Genomic DNA, 24423 nt, shown 5'->3' with positions numbered 1-24423 from the left:
TACGGATGGTACTATCTCATCCCTTTTTGTGGCCTCATAATATTCCTCTGTGTGTGTGTGTGTGTACACATACATATCATCTTTATCCATTCATCTATTGATAGATCCTTGGATTGCTTCCATATCTTGGCTGTTGTAAATAATACTGCAGTAAACAGGTCTGCATATATCTTCTTGAATTAATGTTTTTATTTCTTTGGGGTAAATAGCCAGTAGTGGAATTATTAGGTCATATAGTATTTCTACTTTTAATTTTTTGAGGAACCTCCATACTGTTTTTCAGAGTGGCTACACCAATTTACATTCCCACCAACCATACACAAGCAGTCTTTTTTCTCCACATCCTTACCAACACTTGTTATTTCTTGTCTTTTTTATTTTAGCCATTCTGACAGGTGTAAGGTGATACCTCATTGTGGTTTTGATTTTCATTTCCCTGATGAGGCATCCATATTGGTAAGGAAAAAGTTAAACTGTTACTCTTTCAGATGATGTGATAATATACATAGAAAGCCCTAAAGATGGCACCAAAAAACTACTAGAAGTAATAGGTGAATTTAGTAAAATGGGAGGATAAAAAGTACCCAGAAATTAGTTGTATTTCTATCACTAACAATGAAGTAGCAGAAAGAGAAATTGAGAAAACAGTTCCACTTACAATTGTACCAAAAAGAATAAAATACTCAGGAATAAACTTAACCAAGAAGGCCCTATACTTTAAAAGCTATAAAATACTGATGAAAGAAATTGAAGAGAACTCAGATAAATGGAAAGATAGTTCAAGCTCATGGATTAGAAGAATTAATATTGTTAAAATGTTTATAATACCCAAAGCAATCTACAAATTTAGTACAATCCCTGTCAAAATGCCAACAGCATTTTTCATGGAACTAGAACAAATAGTGCTAAAATTTATATGGAACCATAAAAGATCCTGAATAGCCAAAGTAATCTTGTGAAAGAAGAACAAAGCTGCAGGTATCACAATTCCACATTTGAAGATACACTACAAAGCTGAATGGTACTGGCACAAAAGTCGACACATCAATGGAACATAATACAGAGCCCCAGAGATAAACCTACACTTCTGTGGCCAGTTAATCTATGACAAAGGAGGCAAGCATATACAATGGGGAAAAGGCAGTCTCTTCAATAAATGGTATTGGGAAAACTGGACAGCACATGCAAAAAGAAAGAAACTGGACCACTTTCTAACACCACACACATAAATAAACTCAAAATGGATTAAAGACCTAAATGTAAGACCTGAAATCATTAAACTCCTAAGAGAACATAAGCAACAATATCTTTGACATTGGCCACAGTAACATTTTTCTAGATATATCTCCTAAGGCAAGGAGAAGAAAAGCAGTTAACTACTGGGACTACATCAAAATGAAAAGCTTTTGCGCAGTGAAGGAAATCATCAATAAAATAGAAAAGCAACCTGCTGAATGAGAGAAGCTATTTGTAAAAGATATATCTAATAAGGGGTGAAGATCTAAAAGATAAAGAACTTATACAACTCCACACTAAAACCCCCCACAAATAATCTGATTAAAAATGGGCAGAGGACCTGAATAGACATTTTTCCAAAGAAGACATACAGATGGCCAACATATACATGAAAAGACGTTCAACATCAGTATTTTTTTTTATGTTCAGATTATTTATCACAGCTTTGTCCAATAAAAGCTCAGGATAATGCCTTCTAATAATTTTTTTCTGGTTTTTAACAAGGTTTTGTGAGGGAACAAAATTACGTTTGCATCCAGATCATCTTGATGAAGAAGCTGGTAGCATTGCTGAAATACCTGTTATGAAAAATCATACACTAGAAATAATAGGGGTTACAGAAAAAATAGGGATAGGGCTGTCCTGAAAAACCATGTGAGTTTGTAACTAGAATACTTGCAGGAATTTTAGAGTCTCAGTAAAAATACTAGAAAAGTTAAATTAGTAATAAATGAATACTACAGCATAATAGGACTTAACTTTAAAAATTGATGAAGATAGCATAATGGAAGGGTATGGAAGGGTTGAGGCTACTCAGTTATGGTGACAAAGGCAAAACACGTAAAGATCAGAGAGAATGAATGCAGTACACACTTTTGAGTCCAAGCACATAGCCAAAATGAGCCAAAAAGAATGGAAGGAACGAGTGTCTTATTTATTCCTTCGTTCCTGGACGTAGCTAGCCCAGGTTCTGCTGTGTAGTATACTTTGCTTTCAGCTTCTTTAATTTGGTGCAAAAACATTAGTTTCTATAAACTGGGAATGACCCAACAAGATTTCTGTATTATATTGACATCTTTTTCCTATCTGATAATTGCTTATGAGGTAATTCACATTATTGAACATATTCTTGTAAAACAGTTTTAAAAAATTTCAAATCATATCAAATTTCAGACAAGTTCCAAGTATTGTACAAATAACTGCCCCCCCCACCACAAACTGTTTCAGGGTAAGTTTCTAACATGATGCCCGACTTATTTAAATTTAAGTGTTACTTACCACACTCTAGGACATTTCTCTCATAAAACCACGGTGCTGCCATCATAATCAGGAAATGAGCATTGATACATGGCTATAGTTTAGTTCCCAAACATCTTTAAGTTTCACAGTTGTCCCAGTAATGTGCTTTAGAGCTGTAAGATCCAGTCCAGAAGCACAGGTAACATTAGATGCCACGGCTCCTTAGTTTCCTTCCCTCAGGAATAGTCCCTCAGTCTTACTTTGACCTTCTTGACCTTGATAGTTTTGAAGCTAACGAGTTATTTTATGAAATGTCCTTCATTGTGAGTTTGATCTTTACTCTCAAGGTTATGCATCTTTGGCAGGTATGTTGTATAAAGGATGCTGTGTTCTTCTCAGTGCATACTCAGGTGGCACATAACTTTGATTTGTCTCATTATTGGTGATGTTAACTTTGCTTGATGAAGGTGGTGTTTGCTAGACTTTTGTACTATAATAGTTCCTTTGTAGATAATAAGTATTTTGTAAGAGAGGTACTTTGAGACTATGTGAATATTCTGTTCCTCATCAGGCTTTAAATGTTATTTAATTATGTCAGTATAGACCACTATTTTATTCAATGTGTTATAATCCATTACTATCATTGTTTATTTTGCTGTTCAAATTGACCCAGGTTTGGGTGCCTGGGTGGCTTAGTCAGTTAAGTATCTGCCTCTGGCTCAGGTCACGATCCCAGGATCCCAGGGTCCTGGGATCGAGTGCCACATTGGGCTTCTCCCTCTCCCTCTGCCTCCCCCCCGCCACCCCACCATGCTTGTGTGCTCTCTCTCTCTCAAATAAATTCTTTAAAAAAAAAATTTGACCCAAATGTGGCCAGTGGAACCCTGGCTTCTGTATCCTTTTGACATGTTCCCATCAATCTGAGTTCCTCCTTACTTTCTAGCGTGATGAGATGTTCTGGGTTCATCTTGCACTTTCTCTGCATCGGTGCTAAGATCAGCAGTTTTTCCAAAGAGCCCTAGTTCCTTTTGCTGGTGAATGGCTTTTAGAAACCAATGAAGGAATATATGTATGCATTTACACATAGACATGTTTACATATCTTTATGTATCTGTTTATATTGAAAACCATTAGTGTGTCTCTTGTATCTCCAGTTATAAGCACACACAACGGGGTTTGTTTTAATTCTCTCCCTTTCCATATAAATAAATGGCTCCCTTTTATTATTATTTTTTTATTTTTTATTTTATTTTTTTTTTTTTATTTATTTATTTGACAGACAGAGATTACAAGTAGGCAAGAGAGGCAGGCAGGGAGAGAGAGGAGGAAGCAGGCTCTCCGCGGAGCGGAAAGCCTGATGTGGGGCTCGATCCCAGGACCCTGGGATCATGACCGGAGCCGAAAGCAGAGGCTTTAACCCACTGAGCCACCCAGGCGCCCCTCCCTTTTATTATTAACATGTTTACTAATATGATCAGTCCTCCTGTATGTAATGAACATCCTTTTTTCCTGCCTACTGCCCCTACTTGGGCTCTGGCACCTCACACTAGTACTTTCTTCTCCCTCCTTAGTCTCTCACTTGTCTTGCTGGGACTATAATTATAATTATGTAATTGATTTATTCTTTAGTAAAAAGCAATACCATTTCTAGTTATCACTGCAGTAATCAAAACAATTTGCTTGCAGTTCATTGAATACTTCGGAAAAACTTGGTATAAAATAATAATATTAATTTTATTCTTGAGTCTTAATAGTCTCATGTTTATTTTATCTGTCTTGATATTGCTATTTAAATAAGTGGTTCCCTTTCTCTCCACCCTCATATCTTATACATGTGTTCATTATGCATTTATTATATGTATACATATTGTATTAAATATAAATTAAATGTAAATATATTTATTTACATAAATATAGATATCATTTCCAACGTTTATGTTTCTTCTGACAAGACTAAATGCCAGTTGATGGAGGAACCTATACCTTTTTATCCTTATCTGTAATGCCTAGAACAGTGCCTGGCTTAGGCCCATCATAAGCCTTCAGTTTATTGATTGGAAGCTTTTGTTTGGAAAAGGTAATGTGTAGCATAGTATTGCAGTCTTTTTTTTTTTCTTTTAAACAAATAATTCTTTATTCTTTTAGAAGCTGGATAAGAAATCATCTCCATCCACAGGAAGCCTAGATTCTGGAAATGAGTCAAAAGATAAATTATTGAAAGGAGAAAGTGCACTGCAGCGAGTCCAGTGTATTCCTGGCAATGCCAGCTGTTGTGACTGTGGTCTGGCAGATCCACGGTGGGCCAGCATCAACCTGGGCATCACTCTGTGTATCGAGTGTTCTGGAATTCACCGGTAGGTAGGCCTGTATAGGGTGACAGACTTCTTTGGGATAAATACACATAGTAAATTATCATGTCCCATTGGTTACAGGACCTTTTCCACTTGCCTTAATGTGACTGCCATTTGTATCTTCGTAACTTTTGTACAGTGAATAACATTCTGCTTTGTGGAATGCCTTAGAGGACTTTGTTTTACTCTTTATTATTAGCCAGAAGAGCCCTCCTTATTTACATACACGTTGAGGGCTGTGTTAGCAACTATGTTCCATTAAAAGAGAAATAATTTGGATAATATGCAAATAGAGACTTGATAGCTTTATATATTAATACAGTCTTTTTTCCCTCCAGGAGTCTTGGAGTTCATTTTTCAAAAGTACGATCTTTAACTTTAGACACCTGGGAGCCTGAACTTTTAAAGGTAAAATACATACTTGTTTAAAAATAGTTCAGATTTCCACATAAACAATCAGGATTTTAGAATCTTGATTTATAAAATGTATGAGTGTCTCAATGCTAACAATAAACTGAATTTTATTGGAACACATCTAAGGCTATTTGGCAAATCTGGTATTTTCATTACTGGGTTTTTAAATTGCTAAGTTTATGTAGCACTTTTAATTGCAAGTCACTTCACCTTTTAAGGAAAACTGTTTTCCTACATTTTTATGTTTTCTCAAAAAACCCTTCAATTCTGTGCCTTAATTTTAATCTTTTATTTGTTAAAAGTATAACAGAGATATTAGTGTGCTCCAGAGTGGATTGGTATAGCATGTTGTTATCATTGGGCCCTTTTAGCATAGGACCATTTGCAGATTTAGATTTCTGAAGGTAGTAGGCATCAAACTAAGACATCCTTTCATCTTGTGTAAGGATGAAGCCTTGTGCACAAATTCATATCTATGAAAATGTCATAAATCATTTAGACCACAATTAGGTTTCTGATAAATAAAACTTATATTGTTTAATAGTATATTCTTTTTAGTTCCCACCATTTAGTTTAGCATATTGTAAAAATATATATATATTAGTTTAAAGATTATAATATACTCTGCATTTAGTTCTGTGTGAAATTGTATTCTTAATGTACTTATATTTTTATTTCAATCCATAGATAAACTGGTAATCCTCTCAATTATGTGAAGTAAAACATTTGCTTTGTGGAATTACTGTGTAAACATCTGGATGAAAGTGATAAGTTGGCTCCTACGGTAGAGCCCTATTAAGATAGTTTCTATGAACTGTTATGAATTCAAAAGAAGAAAGTGGGGGAGGAGAGGTAGAAATCTAATTTTTTGGCATCAGTTTTATAGCTATAAACTTAATAGATTCAATTTTTAAAATTTGATTGAAACACAGTTGTCTGGTACATTATATAATATATAACCACAAGTTTTAAACAAAATATTTTGAAATTCTTATATATCATATGTAAGGAGAAAATAGTTTATTTGTATTTTAAAACTTAACCTGTTTGGCCTTTTTGCATTTAATTTACCAAGCATTGTGAATAATATGCAGTATTGTACTAGTCATAGTTGAGGGAAGGTGAGTCAGGAGAAACCCTTTCTTGTAAGAGTGGTGGTTTTCCAGGGGGAGAAATTCTGTTAATGGCAAAATGATGATATTGCTCTTAGTCCTTGTCTTAATTTGTTTTAACTTTAAATGTCTTTGTGGGATGAGCATTGGCAGGATACGCAAAAGGAATGAGTTAATTGTACTTGTTTTAAGGACTTTTATAGTATTTTTAGGAATTTGTAGCTTATTTTTCTATTTTCCTGCCAAAACAGCTTATGTGTGAGTTGGGAAATGATGTTATAAATCGAGTTTATGAAGCTAAAGTGGAAAAAATGGGAATAAAGAAACCACAACCGGGGCAAAGGTACTATTTCAGTTGTCTCCATGCTTTTTTTTCATAAGCAGGAATATAGCTATGATTTTATTTCACTATAATCGATGTGTAATATTGAGACAGACTATTTAGAAGAGACTGTTAAAATATGGCTTTCTCTTTCTTGGGTAAGTCTTAGATAATTATTTTTTATTGATTAGATAATCAACTGTGGGCTTCAGATGAGAATCTTAAATATTAAAAGTCTCTACATAGAATATAAAAGCCCTTAGCAGTTAAAGTAGATCAGTTCTATTATTGGCCTTTATAAAGAGAAATCTGTTTATTAATGTTTCTCAGGATCAAGTTTCTATTACCAACAGTGAATGAATAGTTTCACATTGTTTGACTTTGTTCAATAAATATCTGTTAAGGGGCGCCTGGGTGGCTTAGTCGTTTGAGTGTCCAACTCTTGATTTCAGCTCAGGTCATGGTCTCGGGGGTCAGGGATCTAGCCCTGCTTATGGCTCTGCACTGGTCATGGAGTTTGCTTAAGATTCTCTTTCTCTTACTTGGCCCCCCTCCCCACCAATGTCATGCTCTCTCTCTCTCTCATTCAAAAAAATATATATATATGTATCTATATATGTATATGTATCTATTAATCATATACGCGGTACATGGCATTATGATGTTAAAGAATTAAAGGTGAAAGGATAACTTCAGGTAGGGGAGAATATACTTAATTACTGTGTCTGAAATTATACTTCCAATTCTATATATGGAGGCTCATAGAATGAAGTGGCTAGGAGTGCCCTCAAGGTACATAATTTGTTTTTATTGTTGATGTTGCTTTTAGTCTTTATGATTCTTTATTTTTAACATTAAAATTTTTTTGCCATAATCCTATGTGCCATAATCCTATTTAAAGATTTATTCATTTGAGAGAGAGCGCACGCACAAGCAGGGAGGAAGGGCAGAGGGAGAGGGGAAAAGGAGGCTCCCTGCTGAACAGGAAGCCTGACGCTGGCCTGAATCTCAGAACCCCAGGATCATGACCTGAGCCAAAGGCAGATGTTTAACTGACTGAGCCACCCAGGTGCCCCTATGTATAATCAATATTATTTTAAAGTTATTGCTGTCTGAACTATTATCACTTAAGTGAGATTATTTGCTAACGCATGGCCAAATTATTTTAGACCTTGAAATATTTTCTGATTTTAACCAAAGATTTAACTATTTTGAAAGGATATAAATAAGAAAAAGTATAGAATAGACTTGGCATTTTCAGATTGTATCAGAAAAGTTTAAAATGTGACATTTTTTCTTTCCCTTTAATTAGAACTGCTATTTTGCTTTAAAGTTGTTGTCTTAGGAAAAATTATGACTGACAATAACGATAGTAGATCTGTTGATGTTATCTATTGAAGTAAAATGAAATTAAAGTTAATTTCTATAAATTTTTATAGTTTTCTTGGTAATTTTGCCATTTTGTAATAAACACAAGGGAATGTGTAGAAATGAATGAGCCCAGAAATTAAGAGAGTAAGAGAGTGCCATGTTAATACTTGTGATTTTTCAATTAGTTTATTACTTGTATTTTATTTGAACATGAGATCCTAGTTTATTAAATATTTAGAAGGGAAATATGTTGGATAATATCCCAAATTTAGTTTTAACCAGTAATACATTTAGTGACTTTTTGGGAAATATTTGGTATGTAATGGCTTCTTTTCAGTATTAGCCATACTAAGAGATGAAGCAGAACATCATGACATTTTTATATATACCAGACAGGAGAAAGAGGCATATATCAAAGCAAAATACGTGGAGAGGAAATTTGTGGATAAATATTCTATGTCATCATCACCTCCTGAGCAGGAAAAAAAGACTGTCTCCAAAAGTTCTGAAGAGAAGAGGCTCAGCATTTCTAAACTTGGGCCCAGTGACCAAGTCAGAGTACCTCCCCAAAGTTCAGGTATTATAGCTTACCTGTTATGTATAGAAATATTTTCTTAAACTGAAGTCACTTTCTTAATTTCTGAATTAGTAGCCATTGTAGATTATTTGAATGCCAAAAACTTGTTTCCTTCTACATAGTCCAAGGAAAAATTGGATTTCTGTCGCTTTAAAACAGTTAAAATTAAATAACACCTGGTAATTCACATTTCTAGGTAATGTGTATATTCTAAGGAATAAAACTGCTTAAAAGGCAAGGGGAGATGGGAATTATAAATTATCATGGCAACAAGCCCTAAATATCTGATTAACCACCTAATTTCCTTCCTATTTTTTCCTCCTAAATCTTTCCCAGTAACGTTTTTTCCTGCCCTTTTCCCTTCTTATGGCCTGCTTTGTGCTTTGCTAACTTGCATGTCCCCAGTGGTTGCTGTAAATAGCGACGAGGCCAGGCGGGAGTCTCTGTTCTGTCCTGATGAGCTAGATTCACTCTTCTCCTACTTTGATACTTCTTCAAAACTACGTAGTAGTAAGTACTACTCTTGTGGAGCATTCCAAGTCTGTGCCAGTGGTCATTGTGCGGTGTGGCCATTTCTCTAGATGTTACCCATTGTCTCAGAATTACACATTAGTTGCAGTCATATAATAAATTAAGCTCTTCACCATGCCTGTCATATTATGGGGTAATGAGATGTGTTGCGACTCTGAAGAGTTTATTTTCAGGCTTTGTGATTGATTCATATTTTGATAAGCTAAACGTTCGAAAGGATTAAAATTGTGTTAAATGTATTGTGATGGTGGTTAAGTTCATGTTGACGTATCAGAGCTCATTTTAAAACCTTGTTGTTTGTGGTAGATTGTTTTCTGAATGGCTTGAACTTTAATCACTAGCTGATTTTTCTTTAAAACAGTCAAAAGTAATGATAGTGGAATCCAGCAGAGCTCTGATGATGGAAGAGAATCTTTACCCTCCACAGTGTCTGCCAATAGTTTATATGAGACTGGTGAGTTTTGATGAAATTCAATGTCAGTTGGTATTTCTTGCTGAAAAATGCATGTGCTTTGTTTTTAGTCTTGATTAAGTAATTTCTAAAGAAAGTGGTTAGCCTTTTAGAAGGTGTTGTTAAATGAGAAAGCAGCTATTTCTTTTCGTATTTGGAAGTTCTCTTCTAGGTGTATATTCTTCTAAGCCTCATGATACATCCTAAAAATGCCTAGTCAGTCACTAAGGATACTTTTTAATCCACATGAACTATGTCTTATTACTCTTTATCTTTTTTATGGCTGTTTTATCGGGAGAAAGAGATTAGCAACTCTCTCTGCATTATATTTTTCTCCTGACCTGTGCTTTCTTCCTATATTCTCTCCTTCTTGATTTCCATGATTTTGATCTTGCAGAATACCCAGTGTAGTGAGCATTTTTTTGAATTACTTGAATTGCTTGTACTGTAAATTGTGGTGATGCTGGACCATCCTAGGAATAAAGTAAGGCTTGGTCTAGTAGTAAAATTCTTTAGGAATTTTTTTACCAGCTCTTGTGAGTCCATAAATCCAGTCATATAGGAATATACCTAATTTTAATCTAGTACAGAGTAATTAACCTCCCATTGAATCCTGGCAGGACCACAAATGTCTAGCATACCTATCGATGTCTTTATAAGAGAAGATGTTTGACTGTTTGAGGAGTGATCAGTCTGTTGGAAATAACATAGTTTTGTGAAACTCTCCCATTCACTCATTTTGTTGAATTAGTGGTTTCTTTCTTTTTTTTTTTTTAAGATTTTATTTATTTATTTGACAGATCACAAGTAGGCAGAGAGGCAGGCAGAGAGAGAGGAGGAAGCAGGCTCCCTGCCAAGCGGAGAGCCCAATGTGGGGCTCGATCTCAGGACTCTGGGATCACGACCTGAGTTGAAGGCAGAGGCTTTAACCCACTGAGCCACCCAGGCGCCCTGAATTAGTGGTTTCTTTTACATCTTCTACATTGTAGCATGTTGTAAGAGTTCATTTTTATTTTTTAAATTGTGATAAGATATACATAACATAAAATTTACCATCTTCACCATTTTTAAATGGACAGTTGTGTGCCACTGACTCTCGTGCTGCTGTCACCACGATCCAGCCACAGAGCTTTCTTCCTCTTACACAACTGAAACCCTGTACCTCAGAAATGAGAAATCATTCTCGCCTGCCCTGCTCATTTTTATTGATGTATTTGTGTTTGCTTTTCAGAGGGAGAAAGGCAAGATTCTTCTGTGTTTCTGGACTCTAAACATTTTAACCCCGGACTCCAGCTTTATAGGGCTTCATATGAAAAAAATCTTCCTAAAATGGCTGAGGCTTTGGCTCATGGTGCAGATGTGAACTGGGCTAATTCAGAGGAAAATAAAGCAACACCACTTATTCAGGCCGTATTAGGGGTATGAATTAATGCATTGTAAAAACATAAAAAATTATATTCATTGTGAACATAGCTTTTTTTTTTTTAAAGATTTTATTTATTTATTTGACAGAGAGCGATCACAAGTAGGCAGAGAGGCAGGCAGAGAGAGAGAGAGGGAAGCAGGCTCCCCGCTGAGCAGAGAGCCCAATGCGGGACTCGATCCCAGGACCCTGAGATCATGACCCGAGCCGAAGGCAGTGGCTTAACCCACTGAGCCACCCAGGCGCCCGCGAACATAGCTTTAACATTATTCTTTGCTTTAAGAGATGGGTTGGAAAGTAGAAGGAAAAGCTGGTAGTGACTTCTGAGCATCACTTTGGTTATGTAAATTCATTTTTTTTCTCAATGGAAGAGAATTCTGGTGATGAACGTAGTGTCTTTTGCTAGATCACAAACTGCAAGTTGAATTCCTATTGAAGTCCTTCTTGGGAAGAAATAATATAATTGATCATTTTTCTGCTTTTACTGGGGAGTATTTTTTCTTTAGGGGAAAGGAAACAGAAAGGCTATCAGAGTAAATACCTGTTTTTAATAGAATCGTATTATTGTTTGCTTTTTGTACATTGTTATCTTCTGTTTTCCTTCAAGGGTTCTTTGGTGACCTGCGAGTTTCTCCTACAGAATGGTGCTAACGTGAACCAGAGAGATGTGCAGGGGCGGGGCCCACTGCACCATGCCACTGTCTTGGGACACACAGGGTAAACTGTCATGCTTACATGTTTAAGTAGATTTTATTTGAAAAATTATTTTGAATAGTATATTCCTTGTTATATATAATATATATGTATATATTCATATATAAATATATTTTATAAATAAATATATATAAAATATATTTTGTTTGTTCTCAGGTGAAGGCCATTGGATAGAGTTTATAAAATGATACTTTCCTATGACTTCTGTTGTCATGATGGAATTTCACATTTTAAAAATCTGATGCAGAAAAAAGCTACGGTTACTTACTTTTCAGATAAGACAGTTGCAAAGCCTTTTTTGAACTTTACTTGCCATTTATATAGATCAGTTTTAGTATTTAGAACTGTTACTAAAATTATGGTGCTTTTGTCAGCAGCTAAGTCTGTATTTGTGTAAATGTATGTTCACATACATTTTGGGCAAAGCACATGCATTTGAGGAGAGTTCTATAATTTTGTACATTTGAGTTTTCCCACAGGGTAGCCAAAGTCTAATTTTAGGGTAAATTCTTAGTCTGTGCTATTGCCATTGAGGTTTCTGAAGCAGTATTTAGACTCATAGAATAATAAAGGCATGAAAATGGATTTTCTAATAGAAGGTACAAATGAAGTAGAAATGTTGACCTTAAATGAAAAGTTTGTGTCATAGGTGATTCTTTTTAAATAAAATATCTCAGGGGCACCTGGGTGGCTCAGGCAGTTGAGTGTCTGCCTTCAGCTTGGGTCATGATCTCGGGGTCCTGGGATCGAGTCCCACATCCGGCTCCCTGCTCAGCGGGAAGTCTGCTTCTCCCTCTCCCTATGTGATCTCTCTCGCTCTCACTCTGTATCTAATAAATAAAAATAAATAAATTAATAAAATAAAATATCTCAGATATCCTGTTCTTAGTACCCAAAAATCAAGATGCTGTTCTTTTTTGACTTCGTTTAAAACATCTGTTTTTTTAAAGCATTTTCTATTTTTATCGTAACTTAACCAGCAGAGACTTGAGTTCAATAACTTCATCATAAAAACTTTTGTATACTTAAAAATGTTCGTATTTATTTTTGTATTTTTTAAAAAGATTTTATTTATTTATTTATTTATTTGTTAGAGAGAGAGAGAGAGAGAGTACACACAAGCAGGCAGAGTGGCAGGCAGAGGCAACGAGAGAAGCAGGCTCCCCACTGAGCAAGGAGCCCGATGTGGGACTCGATCCCAGGGATCATGACCCGAGCCAAAGGCAGACGTGTAACGACTGAGCCACCCAAGCGCCCCATATTTTTATATTTTTTTCTTAAACAGCCACTCTTCCCATTTTACTTAATAGACTCATTTACTCATCCTATCATTTTTTTTCATTTTTGTTAATTTCTTCAAGTTATGAATATTTGTGGAGTCCAGTGGGAGGATTACCTTCCACTCTTGGCTGTTGAATTATCATTGGTATGATATTAACATTGCCTTGACTGATTTGACCTTGAATGATTTCTGTTTTAAGTTTATGGATATATGTGTACATCTTTTTATGATATTATTTGAGGGTAGGGACCATAATTTATACATCCCGTTGTGCTACAAGTTAAATGTAAAAACATCTAGAGATTTGTAAAATGCTGATGATGGTAAATTTTTATTATTAGAGCCAGTGTTCAATTAATAGGTGTAGAATGAGTCAAGAATTTCCTAATGAAAATGTTATTTCTTTAGGTAGTGTTTTTTATTTTTTTAAGGTGAATACTATTTTTTTTTCTTATTGGCAATGTCTCAAAAATGCTGTTTCCTTAAACAGGCAGGTATGTTTATTTCTAAAACGAGGTGCCAATCAGCATGCCACCGATGAAGAAGGGAAAGACCCTTTGACTATTGCTGTGGAAGCAGCCAATGCTGATATAGTGACTTTGTAAGTGTTTTCTTTCTACTTGATTATTTCTCATACAGTGTGTTACTTGTACAGGGTTTTAACATAGTTTCATGCATAGGTGTGAACGATAAACTTGATTGTTTACTCTGTGCCATGAACCTCTCTAGACACATTAAACATATTAAGCACTTTACACACATGAACTTATTTGGTTCTCACAACGACCCTATGAGGAAGATACTATTGTTATTAGCCTCATTTTATAAGGAAGCCATGCCATAGATAATTTAAGAAACTGATAACGGGTGGAGTGGGGATTTGGAATTAAGAATTTTGGCTCCAAAACCCACGTTCTTAGCCACTTCTTTTATACTGCCTGACCAGTAAGAACACAAAACCAGTGGCTTCTCTAAAATGGATCTTTAATTCTCACCACAGTACTAGGGTGGGGATTGGATTGGTAGTAACAGGCAGTTACTCTACTCAGGAATCTACATTTATTCTACCTCAAGAGTTCAAGGATTGTAAGTATGGGGGACAGCTGTGTTGATGTCAGTCACTTTTCCAGCTGCATTGCCTTTGGGCAGTGATACTTAGGATCTGTTTGTGCTTATTTTTTTTAAGGAACTATTCACACGAATATTCTATTTTAAGATAAAAATACTTGTTTTTAATGTTTGAATATGATTGAATATGATCTGTTAAAGAGTTTTGAGATCTTAATTTGATTTGCATCTTAGATCAAAGTTGTTTGTTTACACTGAACCTAGAAATGTGGTTGTCGCCTGCACTTTATTATTATGTAGGAAATATGTTGTATGAAGTCACTTACTCATTCTGTTCTGGGTTGAGTGAATTGTTGATCCTGTTATATGGATAGAGGTAGTTTCATTCACATTACTGAATCTCAGTCACTTTTAAAGAGAGACTCCCCTGACTGCCTTAAACAACTGAGCTCCCACTAAGAATTCTTGAGTTATCATATATCACTCCTCCTGGCCCCTGCCAAATTAAGACACACAGTAAAACAGTAAAACATGCTTTCTCTGCACTCAATGTTCTTTCCTCACTGGAGAGGTTATTGTAATTTTGGAGGCTGTTGTAGGAAAATTTAGAACTTTTAAAACATTATAGACTCACCATTAGATAAAGATAAGTTATTAAATAAAGAAAAGATAGGAATAGTATAGAGAAAGAAATTCTTGTAATAATAGCCCCTTTTGGGGCCCCTAGGTGGCGCAGTTGGTTAAGCATCTGACCCTTGTTTTTGGCTCAAGTCATGATCTCAGGGTCATGAGATCAAGCCCCACATTGGGCTCCAAGCGCAGTGGGGAGTCTGATAAAGTTTCTCTCTCTGCCTCCCCCTCCCCACACTTGCTCTCTTTCTCCAATAAATAAATAAATCTTAAAAAAAAAAATAGTCCCTTTTCAAAAATATCTGTTCCCAAATTGTCTAAATTTTCTCATTTTACTTTGTGTGAGGACTTCAGTTTCACTTAATTTTTGAAAATAAGTGTCCTCTCTGAAAAGTCCAAAAATCAAAGAGGACTTACAGCGCTATTAACTCACACAATGGTTGTGAAGCGATGGAAGAGAACGGAATGGTAGTATTCTGAAGAGAGGGAAAGCTCACGGCAGATGCCGCAGATGCCAGAGAGTGCATGTCAGTAGACGGTGATAGAGCTCTCATTGGGCAGTGAGTATTTGGTGGTCCAAAGCACAGGCAAATAGTATAAATAGTACAAAGGGGGAGAGGTACACCAAAAGCAACATTTGTCTCTCTCAAAATGTTGCTTGAAGTTAGTAAGAAAATGGGAGGAAATTCATGTCTTCTTAATCCAATGCTGTATGTCTTCCTGTTGCCAGGATGAGTAACCCAAAAAAGAATGTATAACCAAATAGAAACCTTGGGAAAATCCTGGCAACCTATGGTCATTTAATACATCAAAATGTATTTCCATGCTATTTATATGTCTTGAACTACTTCACCTCAGGATGAACCTGAGTGAACTTATATGGTATAATACAACATTCCATACCATAGAAGCAACACTTCCAGCAGTTGGCAGTGTAAGTGTGGCAGGGAGTCTCCGGAGTCTGGAGGAAATAAGCTACTGGCCGTGCTGCAAGGATCCTGCTTAAACAGAGCTGAAATGTACTAGTTAGGAAGCTGTTACTGTCAGGGTGCCTAGCTAACTCAGTCAGTAGAGCATGCGACTCTTGATCTTGGGGTTGTGAAAAATAAATCTTTTCTTGTCTTCTCTCCTGAGAATTGTATGAAGAAAGCTAAAACTAAAACCGCATCTATTTTAGTGGCAAATACTGGGGAATGGAAGAAAAAACGATATCAGTATATGTTTTTATCTGCTTATATAATTTACTAGTTTATGAATATCTATATTACATAACTTCATCTAAAAATCCTTTCCTTTAATTTTAGGTTACGTTTAGCAAGAATGAATGAAGAGATGCGGGAATCAGAAGGACTTTATGGACAGCCAGGTCAATATTCTACTAATAACCATACTGAAATGCAGTATAAGAAATGCATTCAGGAATTTATTAGTTTACAATTGGAAGATTCGTAGTTCTTTAGCAAACTGACTTAATACCCTAGAGTATTTTGTATAACTTACTTGTAAATTGTGAGTTGTTATGTATTGTATTGTACCTACTGAGTTCTTGGGAGTGGCTAACTCCTGAGCCTTTAAAACTCCGTAACTATTCCTACTACAGTACACATTTACTTGCTGTGTTCAACTTTGGCTGCTGACTTCTTTACTGCTGTACAGATGTCTTCCATATACATTCCAGTGATGCGAATGGAATGATAACCTATCTTTGTACCCTTACAGCAGCACAATAGTCATTTTCATTTTGGAATTCTCTTTAGCTGTCAAGTGACTATAACAGAGCTGTTTTCTTTTTGTTATTCAGGGAATTTCTATAAATTGTGTTCAGGGAAAAAACCAAATCACCATGTGTTTGGCATATAAAAAGGCAGTATGGCAAATACCTAGAAAAAGTTTACTGAATGAGGAGTTCCGTAATCTGATCTAAAAATAAGTTGTAGGTTTAAAAATAAAATTTAGTAGTGGTTTAATAAGTCCATAAAGAGAATGGAGTTAGTTTAAAAGGTATAAAGAAAAGGTTTCACTTTATCATAGCTTTGCCCCCAGCAATCATACAGTATCTTTTGGATAAATGTAAGTATTTAGAACAGTATTTCATGAACCTGATGGCAGAGTAGCTTGTTAGAGAAACCTCAACTCAGGATCAACTCACGTCTCATTTTGAGTAATTTTCACCTTTGCGTCAAGAAATCAGGAAAAGGAAGAGTGTTGCTAATCAGATTCCTTTTTCTGATGAACACATCCTAATTAGACATTCTTCACAAAGAGAAGATTAATAATTGGATCTCCAGTCTCGTGAATTTGAGTATATGAATTACTAATTTATTTGTTTGAAATTCCATATTAGTAAAAAATTCCAGGAATTCATGACCAAAATAATTGAGAATATTAGTTTCAATAAGTATATTTGATTTTTAAAAAATGAATATTAATATATTATTTTTAAAGGGTCTTAGTAATATCATCTATTCTTCCTGTTTAAATATGTTTTAAAATTTCAGTATTTTATGCTAGCTTTAGCCATTAACTTTTACTTTAACTGGATTAATATATAATTAATATAAATATGGGGCCATTCTTTTCTCAGAGGACTATATCTACTACTTATTGTTGGTCTAGTTTAAGAGGGAACAAGTAAGAACTTTGAGACTAGAGGCACTTCAGCTAGTAGCTTCTAATCTAGGGTGTCCCATTTTAATCCTATGGATCAAACAATACTACTGACTCATGGTATACCAAGATGTAAGAGTGCTGATTAAGGGTGAAGTGTCAGCGTTAATTCTGAATTTCACCCATTTGTTTTAAACTTGAATGTTAGATTTTAAATAAGTTATAATTTTGTAACAGAATATACTTAAGTGAGAGTATTACTAGGCCATTTTTGAGGCCTTTGTGTTTAAGCACTTTAAAAATAAAAATTATTCAAAGAATATGACCTGATATTTGTGAGGTTAAGATTGAACTTCAGGATTTTAAGTTAAATAATTCTTATTCCTGAAATTTTAAACTTAAATGTTTGGTCAGCTGTTCTTTCCTTAAGCTATTTGCTAATGAAGTTACACCCAACTGATTAGTCATAAGGTCAGTGGTCCATTTTCCTTTGGAGTTGGGAAGCTTGAAAGGACAGGGCCTCCATATTCTTGTGACTTCTAGTTCCACCCAAATTGGTTCTGCTGCCACCATTTAGGAGTGCTCAAATGTCTCTTTCACTGTCATTTTATGTATAAATTTATGAGTAAACACTTTCCTTTCCTCAGTAGAAAAATGAATTTTTCCAATTTATTTGACTGAAAATTTGAACAAAAAAGCCTCACTTAAAAAAAAATTTTTTTTCTGTCACTCTCAAATTTTAGTTTAGAGGTTAAAAGTAGATCAGAATTCTGGAGATGGTGTATCAGCAGAATAAAATGAGAGGATAATCTTGATGATAGATTTTTAATGCATTTATGGGGTCTCATGTAAAGCAGAACAATTTTATATACTTATTCAGATGTTGTGGTGAAATGGCACAGCAGTTGCTCTCTGGCTACTTTTCTTTTCCTTCATGAGTCTTTGGAGAGCAGAAATGTTTGCTCAGGCAGTAGGTCTTTCTTTCCCTCTACTTGTCACTGCTCTTTTTCTCTCATTAATTTTGGCTGATTGTTTTATCTAGATCCTTTTTTTTTTTTGTTCCCTAGCAATACCTCAGAATTGTGGGTAATTTTAAAATGCAGGTATTTTCAATCTTTGATAATGAAGAGCCCTATCACTTAAAAGTCTCAGATATAATCTTTGGAAATCATGGACTTATTTCTGAGAAACCCCACTTCTGAACCTTTTATCTACAACCCTGAAACTCCCTGTTTTTTTGCAAGGCGCTATAGTAGCATACATTTCCTGAAGGGAGGATGTATCCCTCTTTATCAGTTCTTGCAACTCTAAAGAGGACTGGGTGAGTGAGTGAAATACCACGCCCTGCTCTCAGTTGTTGGAAACCACTTTGGTGGTTCCCACAGTGTCTGGCTCTATGACTCCTCTTGATTGTTGGCAGAGTTTCTCAGCCAGTTAAAAGTTCTTGCTTTACAGAACCACTGCTGGTTAGGTGACTGGGTTGCTGGCAATGGTTGATCACTGATCAGTTTTCAAAGGAAGCTGTAATCAACCCAGAAAGGGTGGGATCATATACTTGATCACCCAAAGGTGGGGTGTCACGTGCTGCCATCTCTTTGAGGGGAGTGCATTTTAAGAGCAAAATTAACAAAACCTTGGATCATCATAATTGCTGTTGCAATGGATATTCTGAATACCAAAAATCAAAAACTGTTTTAAACTATCAGTGGACATATAGCAGTGCACATTTTAAAAACTCAGAACTGTCTGGGCATATAGAAAAGTTAACTATTGGAAGAGAAATACAATGTGATTAAGTAATTTAAAGTATATAACGTAGCGTTACAAATACTGGGTGATTAGTTGCTTACCATTTATAATAAACTGTTAAATGTACTTCTGTGAACTTTCCAGGGCAGCATATTCTGGGTTATTGTTTATGTATTGTAGTGTAGACAAGTTATATTTGCCTTGGGAAAAATTCTTAATGATTAAAATTATACTTAAATTTTAAAGAATCACATTGAAGTTCAATTTATGTTAATGATATTAAATATCTTAGTCACTATTGTTATTGTAATGTTTGCTTTTTGATAATACATTTTGAGACCTGAGAAAGGTATTTTATTGATAGTCCATTAATTAATGTTTTGTTAGAAACTGAACGTTAACAGGAAGTTTTGTGTGTGTGTGAAGGTGAGACTTCCTTTTGTATTGTATTAACTCTTAAAATGTATTCGTGAAACCAATGATTAGTGTAGCACCAACACTTTCCTTCAAGGAAGCATTTAATTCAGTGAATAAAAGATCTTATAATTTGTTTTGCATGGTACAATGGTTCTACTAAAACGTACTTGTATAATAGGTACTAAGTGATTTAAGAACAAAAGCTGGAAAACTACAAAAAGAAAAAAAAAACCCCTACAGTTTGTTATACAGAATATGCATTGCTAATAGTAGAAGCCATATATTGCCATTGTACTGTTGTAATACTTTAAGAATGCTCATCTGGTGCTATCTGTAAACTATTTGGCATTAGCGTCTGCTAGATTCTTCCTATTTCTTCTTGAATGTATAATGTGTGCCTTTTAAGTTACTTCTGGTGTTGAATGGTAAAATCAGTGTGTTATTTTTGTATTATAATCTGCACTTTACACTTCCTTGGAAAGTAAAATTCCAGACTCTCAAGTTTAAATAGTATTTTAAAAATATTTCTAATGTTTACAATAAATATTTTAAATATTTTAATTCAACATCTAAGATAAGAATTTTTAAATATTTTGTATGGTTTGTTAATTAATTTTTAATGTTGGTCTCTTCTCAGTTTATTTTATATCTTTTAGAATGGCTAAAAATGGGAATAGATTTGTAGTTTGTCTTTTAATGTGAGAGTTTAACTTTTAAGAAATCATGGGTGTAATTGGATTGTCCTAACAGTTGTTCTAGTATATCAAATTTTATTTTTATTATTTTAATAACATAATATGAGTTAGATGCTACTCTTAGCCAACCTATTAAGATTTTCTTCTTACTGTATTTTTTCTTTTTAAAGTAGACTGACTGATTCAGGTCATGAGAACATTTCCAGGACTAAATGGAAACTATATAGAGATTTTAATAACTTGCTTTTTACATAGACTAAATACTAAATGTGACTAAATATTAAAAGTATTAAACATTTTTTATTGAAAATTTTGGATTATGCTGTTAGACCTTTTTACTAGATCTTTATTCCCCTCCCCCAACTTTTTTCCGATTCTCTAGCTTTTGGTATGACACCTATTGCCTCAAAAATCTCGCTTATTAAAAGCTGACAAAACTTACTGCACTATTAACAGCTGTAGCAATGAGTTTGTAATAAGATGGATGCAAGATATCTTAGGGGAAATAATTATAAAACCCTGTTGCAGCAGTAATCATTTAAAGCAGTATTTGATGGTTTAAATTTTGAAAACGGAACTATGCTAAGCTGTGTAAAGCTAATGTTTAACAGGAAGTATTCATGATGAAAGATTCATCTTGAAAATAAGATTTTACTTTATACAAATGCTTTATCTGAGGAATTAATCTTTACGTATTCATATATTTCTTATGAGGGCATAAGAGTTTCTTATGAGGGCAAGAAAAACAGTATTCAGTCTGATATAGTATCAGTATCTATAATCTTCTCTACAAGCATATTTGTATGTATATACGTATGTGTATTACTCTAATTTAACAGACATCTTTTGTATCTGTTCCTGTTTTGTCATAGCACTCTTGCTCATATGACCTACAGTAAACAAAAAACTTCTGACTAAATGTGAAACTGACTTTATATAGTAATTTTCTAGGCTTTATTATTTTATAAGCTCAGTAAACAGTGGATTAGGTGCATTAATTTTAGTTCAGCATTCAAGTTTGAGTAAAGAATTTCTTTTTTACATGCTATTTAAATTAAAATGCCTTTTAACTAAAAGATAATATTAAAATAGACTTTTTTCACACCTGATTATCATTTTGTCTTGTTAATAACTTGCATCCATCAGAAGCATTAGTATTTGTTATTGGTCTTTTCTTTTGGCCTTGATCAAGGGAAATACTTATTTAAAGAATGCCTTGTTTACTATACCTCATTTAGAATGACTTTAATTTCTGTGTAAATAAATGTATTTCTTTACATTGCTTTAAAATACTTGCATCTTTGCTCTTTTCTAACTCTGAGCTTTCCTCTGTGGCTGCATCTGAGGTGCTTTTTTCAGGTATAGCTTTTTTTTCTTTCACTATATGCTTTTTCAGCATTTATATATGTTAGTCTTTTTTCTTCCAAAAATGTTCATCTGAACAAAATTTGAATATGACTAATTATAATTGCTAGCCATAAAAATGAATGTTTATTAATACTTTCATTATATACATTTTAAAAGTGTCCTTATTTTACTTTTATGCAGGTGATGAAACCTACCAGGATATTTTTCGTGATTTTTCCCAAATGGCATCCAATAATCCAGAGAAACTAAATCGTTTCCAGCAAGATTCGCAGAAATTCTGAGTTTTTTTAAGGGGAAAATATTAAATTGAATGATCCCCTAATGTGTACATCTGAAATCTTACAAGTTTTTACTGCTTTAACTCTACTTAATTTTAGTAGGTATTGAGTGGTTTGGAAAAAAGATACCCATTCATTGATATTTTTTATAAATTAAAACATAGGTCTCTAGTAGTTGGGAGAGGAACCTACTTTAGGACCTCTTTTATTAAAAAAAAAAAGAAGTCTGTTTAAAGGGCTATTTTTTATAGACAAAGTTAAATCTAGACTTAGGCCATCTCTAGGTTACAAGATGCTAATAGTTTGGATGAAATCTCTGTTTTTGCCAATGGGTGGTAGCATTGATTTTTTTTCTATGCATCATGTCCAGGACCATTCAGTCAAGCATGTCTGCATCAAAATGAGAGCCAACTGTCCTGCCTTCCTGAAGAATATGTCTTTTCTTTAGCTTCCCTAATGAATTTTGGTGGTTCAAAAATACTTTTTTTGTTGTTTTGTTTTGTTCTCTGGTATCCTATCTGTTATACACACAATATGTAATGTAATTCTCAGAGCTAGAGAATATGTTTCCTCCATTTGCTCATAAATGTAGTGATACTCCTTAGATGTCTGGTTATTGTGTAAGTTAACATATGTGTAATGGCTGTACAAGTAGATGTAACTCAGTCTTTCAGATTTAATCCCATTTTATGAAGCGTAAAGAAGCCCTTAAAAATTTTTTTTTAAATAACCAAAAGAACCTTACTTACAGAAGTTGTAGTCCTTCATTGTTGGGTTGCTTTCCTAAAACCTTGACAAATTCATTGATGTAATAAAACTATGTTTCAAAGGTTACTTGAATGTTGAAAATTATACTTTTATCAGATTGTAACTTTCAACTAATTAAGTTATAATGTAGAGCATTTTTGTATTCAGAGTTTCTCCTTTTCAAGATAACTTTGCTATTGCACTGAGTGAAAGAAAAATTTCTGGAAAAGAAAAATCTCAAGGTTTTCTTAGTTTATACTAAAATATGTAATGATAAATTGCTTTTTAATTTTTTCAACATCTATCGTTTGTACACAGTCTACAGTATTTTAAATTATACCATCTATGTATCTTTAGTAGTTGGTTACGTGAAGCACCCTTGAATTCCAGAACATGGATCTACTAATTTACACGTAAATGCTATAAATTTGTCTGATTCCATCTTTGATTGACATATCTTGTCAGGAGTACAAAATAATTAAGTAATTTGCCTTATGGTTTCTAATATTGTCAAGAATTAAGTTTAATCTTCTTTTACATGATGTCATATTATTGATACTCGGTTTCTAAATAAGAGTTTTTAAAATTTATGTTACCAAATAAGTAGAAAAATTATATTTAATTTGGTAGATAAAATAAATTTTAAACATAAAATTTCCTAACATCCCTCCCTCCAGTAACTAGAGTTTTTTAAGTTGATTGCATGTGAAATCAGGATTTGTCTAAATAGGAATTAGACTGAAGTAAATTCATGTCACAGAAAAGTTTCCATATTTGGCCAAATTGTGTGCATACAATGCTTATTTAGTAATAATCACTGTATATTAGATAAGGATAAAATATATTTGTGTTACTTCTAAGAAAATGTTAACTTCCAAAGCCTGTATTTTAATTATGACAGTAACAAAAACATTAAATCTTCCCTGTTTCTCACCTCAGAGTCACTGATCATCTGGCTTTGCACAGATCTGGTCTGTAACATTTTTATTAGAGTGTACTTTGAAGTTGTCCCAAAAGTTCAAGGATAAGTTATGTTAAAAATATGTTAAAAATGAACAGAAAGAAAGAGGGAAGCTCACTTTTCCTTTGTAGTGCCTATTCCAGTTAATCACAGGGCTTCACTTCTAAAGCTCCTAAGCTTTATCTGAGGAAGCCTGAACAGTTTTGCTTTTGGATCCAGCCATTGGTGCTCCAGATCATCTCTGGGGCCTCTGGTTGTGGAGGCAGTTCCTTATGACACTCTTACCAATGTGGCTGGAGTCATGAGTTTTATTAATGTTAGTATAATAAAAGTTTTATTAAACTTAGTTTCTACTTAAATTTAATGGTTAGAGATGTATTTGAAGATGATCATGGTTCTGAATATCTTCAGAGAAACTAAATATTTATCAGTATAGGGAGCCTGACAATACAAAAATACATTCCAGTGGCTTGATTTCTTGAATATGCCATGACCCAATTTGGATGAAATTTGGCAGAAACGATGCAGTAAATATAGCAAGGCTCTGAAGTAAATTAATAGTTATAAGTAGTTTCAAAGTAGATTGGCTCTTACCAAGGTGAATTTAGCTGAGTCAACTAATAGCTTTTATATAGTATGTAACAAATCTGAGTTTTATGCTGTGAATTTTTCTCAATGCATTATGAGAAATTACAGTGTGAGCAATGTTAATCATACTTTTGGGATTCATAAGTCAGTGTGATAGCTCTTTGTTTTCTTTCCTTAACTGATCTGCTTATATTAGTTTCTGGTTCCTTGTCAGTGCTCTATTAGCTTACTGTTACTAGCACATTAACTTAAAAGATAGATTAACATCAAAATAAAATAGCAGTACTATGAA

General features: G+C 34.2%; 1 protein-coding gene across 2 annotated transcripts in view; it reads left to right on the top strand.

The window, feature by feature from the left end:
- The window catches only part of ACAP2 (ArfGAP with coiled-coil, ankyrin repeat and PH domains 2), a 154988-nt gene extending 131370 nt beyond the window's left edge, over positions 1-23618 (top strand). For both annotated transcript variants that reach the window (XM_080815008.1, XM_080815007.1), the window contains 10 exons: positions 4621-4829; positions 5165-5234; positions 6604-6695; positions 8438-8622; positions 9515-9607; positions 10836-11023; positions 11635-11744; positions 13514-13624; positions 16026-16087; positions 21738-23618. In XM_080815008.1, the coding sequence (XP_080671134.1) occupies positions 4621-4829; positions 5165-5234; positions 6604-6695; positions 8438-8622; positions 9515-9607; positions 10836-11023; positions 11635-11744; positions 13514-13624; positions 16026-16087; positions 21738-21838 (1221 nt within the window). In that variant the 3' untranslated portion in view covers positions 21839-23618. The remainder of the gene's footprint in view (positions 1-4620; positions 4830-5164; positions 5235-6603; positions 6696-8437; positions 8623-9514; positions 9608-10835; positions 11024-11634; positions 11745-13513; positions 13625-16025; positions 16088-21737) is intronic.
- The last annotated feature ends 805 nt before the right edge of the window (positions 23619-24423 follow it).

The sequence above is a fragment of the Martes martes genome (assembly GCF_963455335.1).
Source record: "Martes martes genome assembly, chromosome: 1".
In the NCBI taxonomy this organism is placed as follows: domain Eukaryota; kingdom Metazoa; phylum Chordata; class Mammalia; order Carnivora; family Mustelidae; genus Martes; species Martes martes.
The sequence above is the reverse complement of the archived record's forward strand: the minus strand, read 5'-3'. Positions and strand labels throughout refer to the sequence as shown.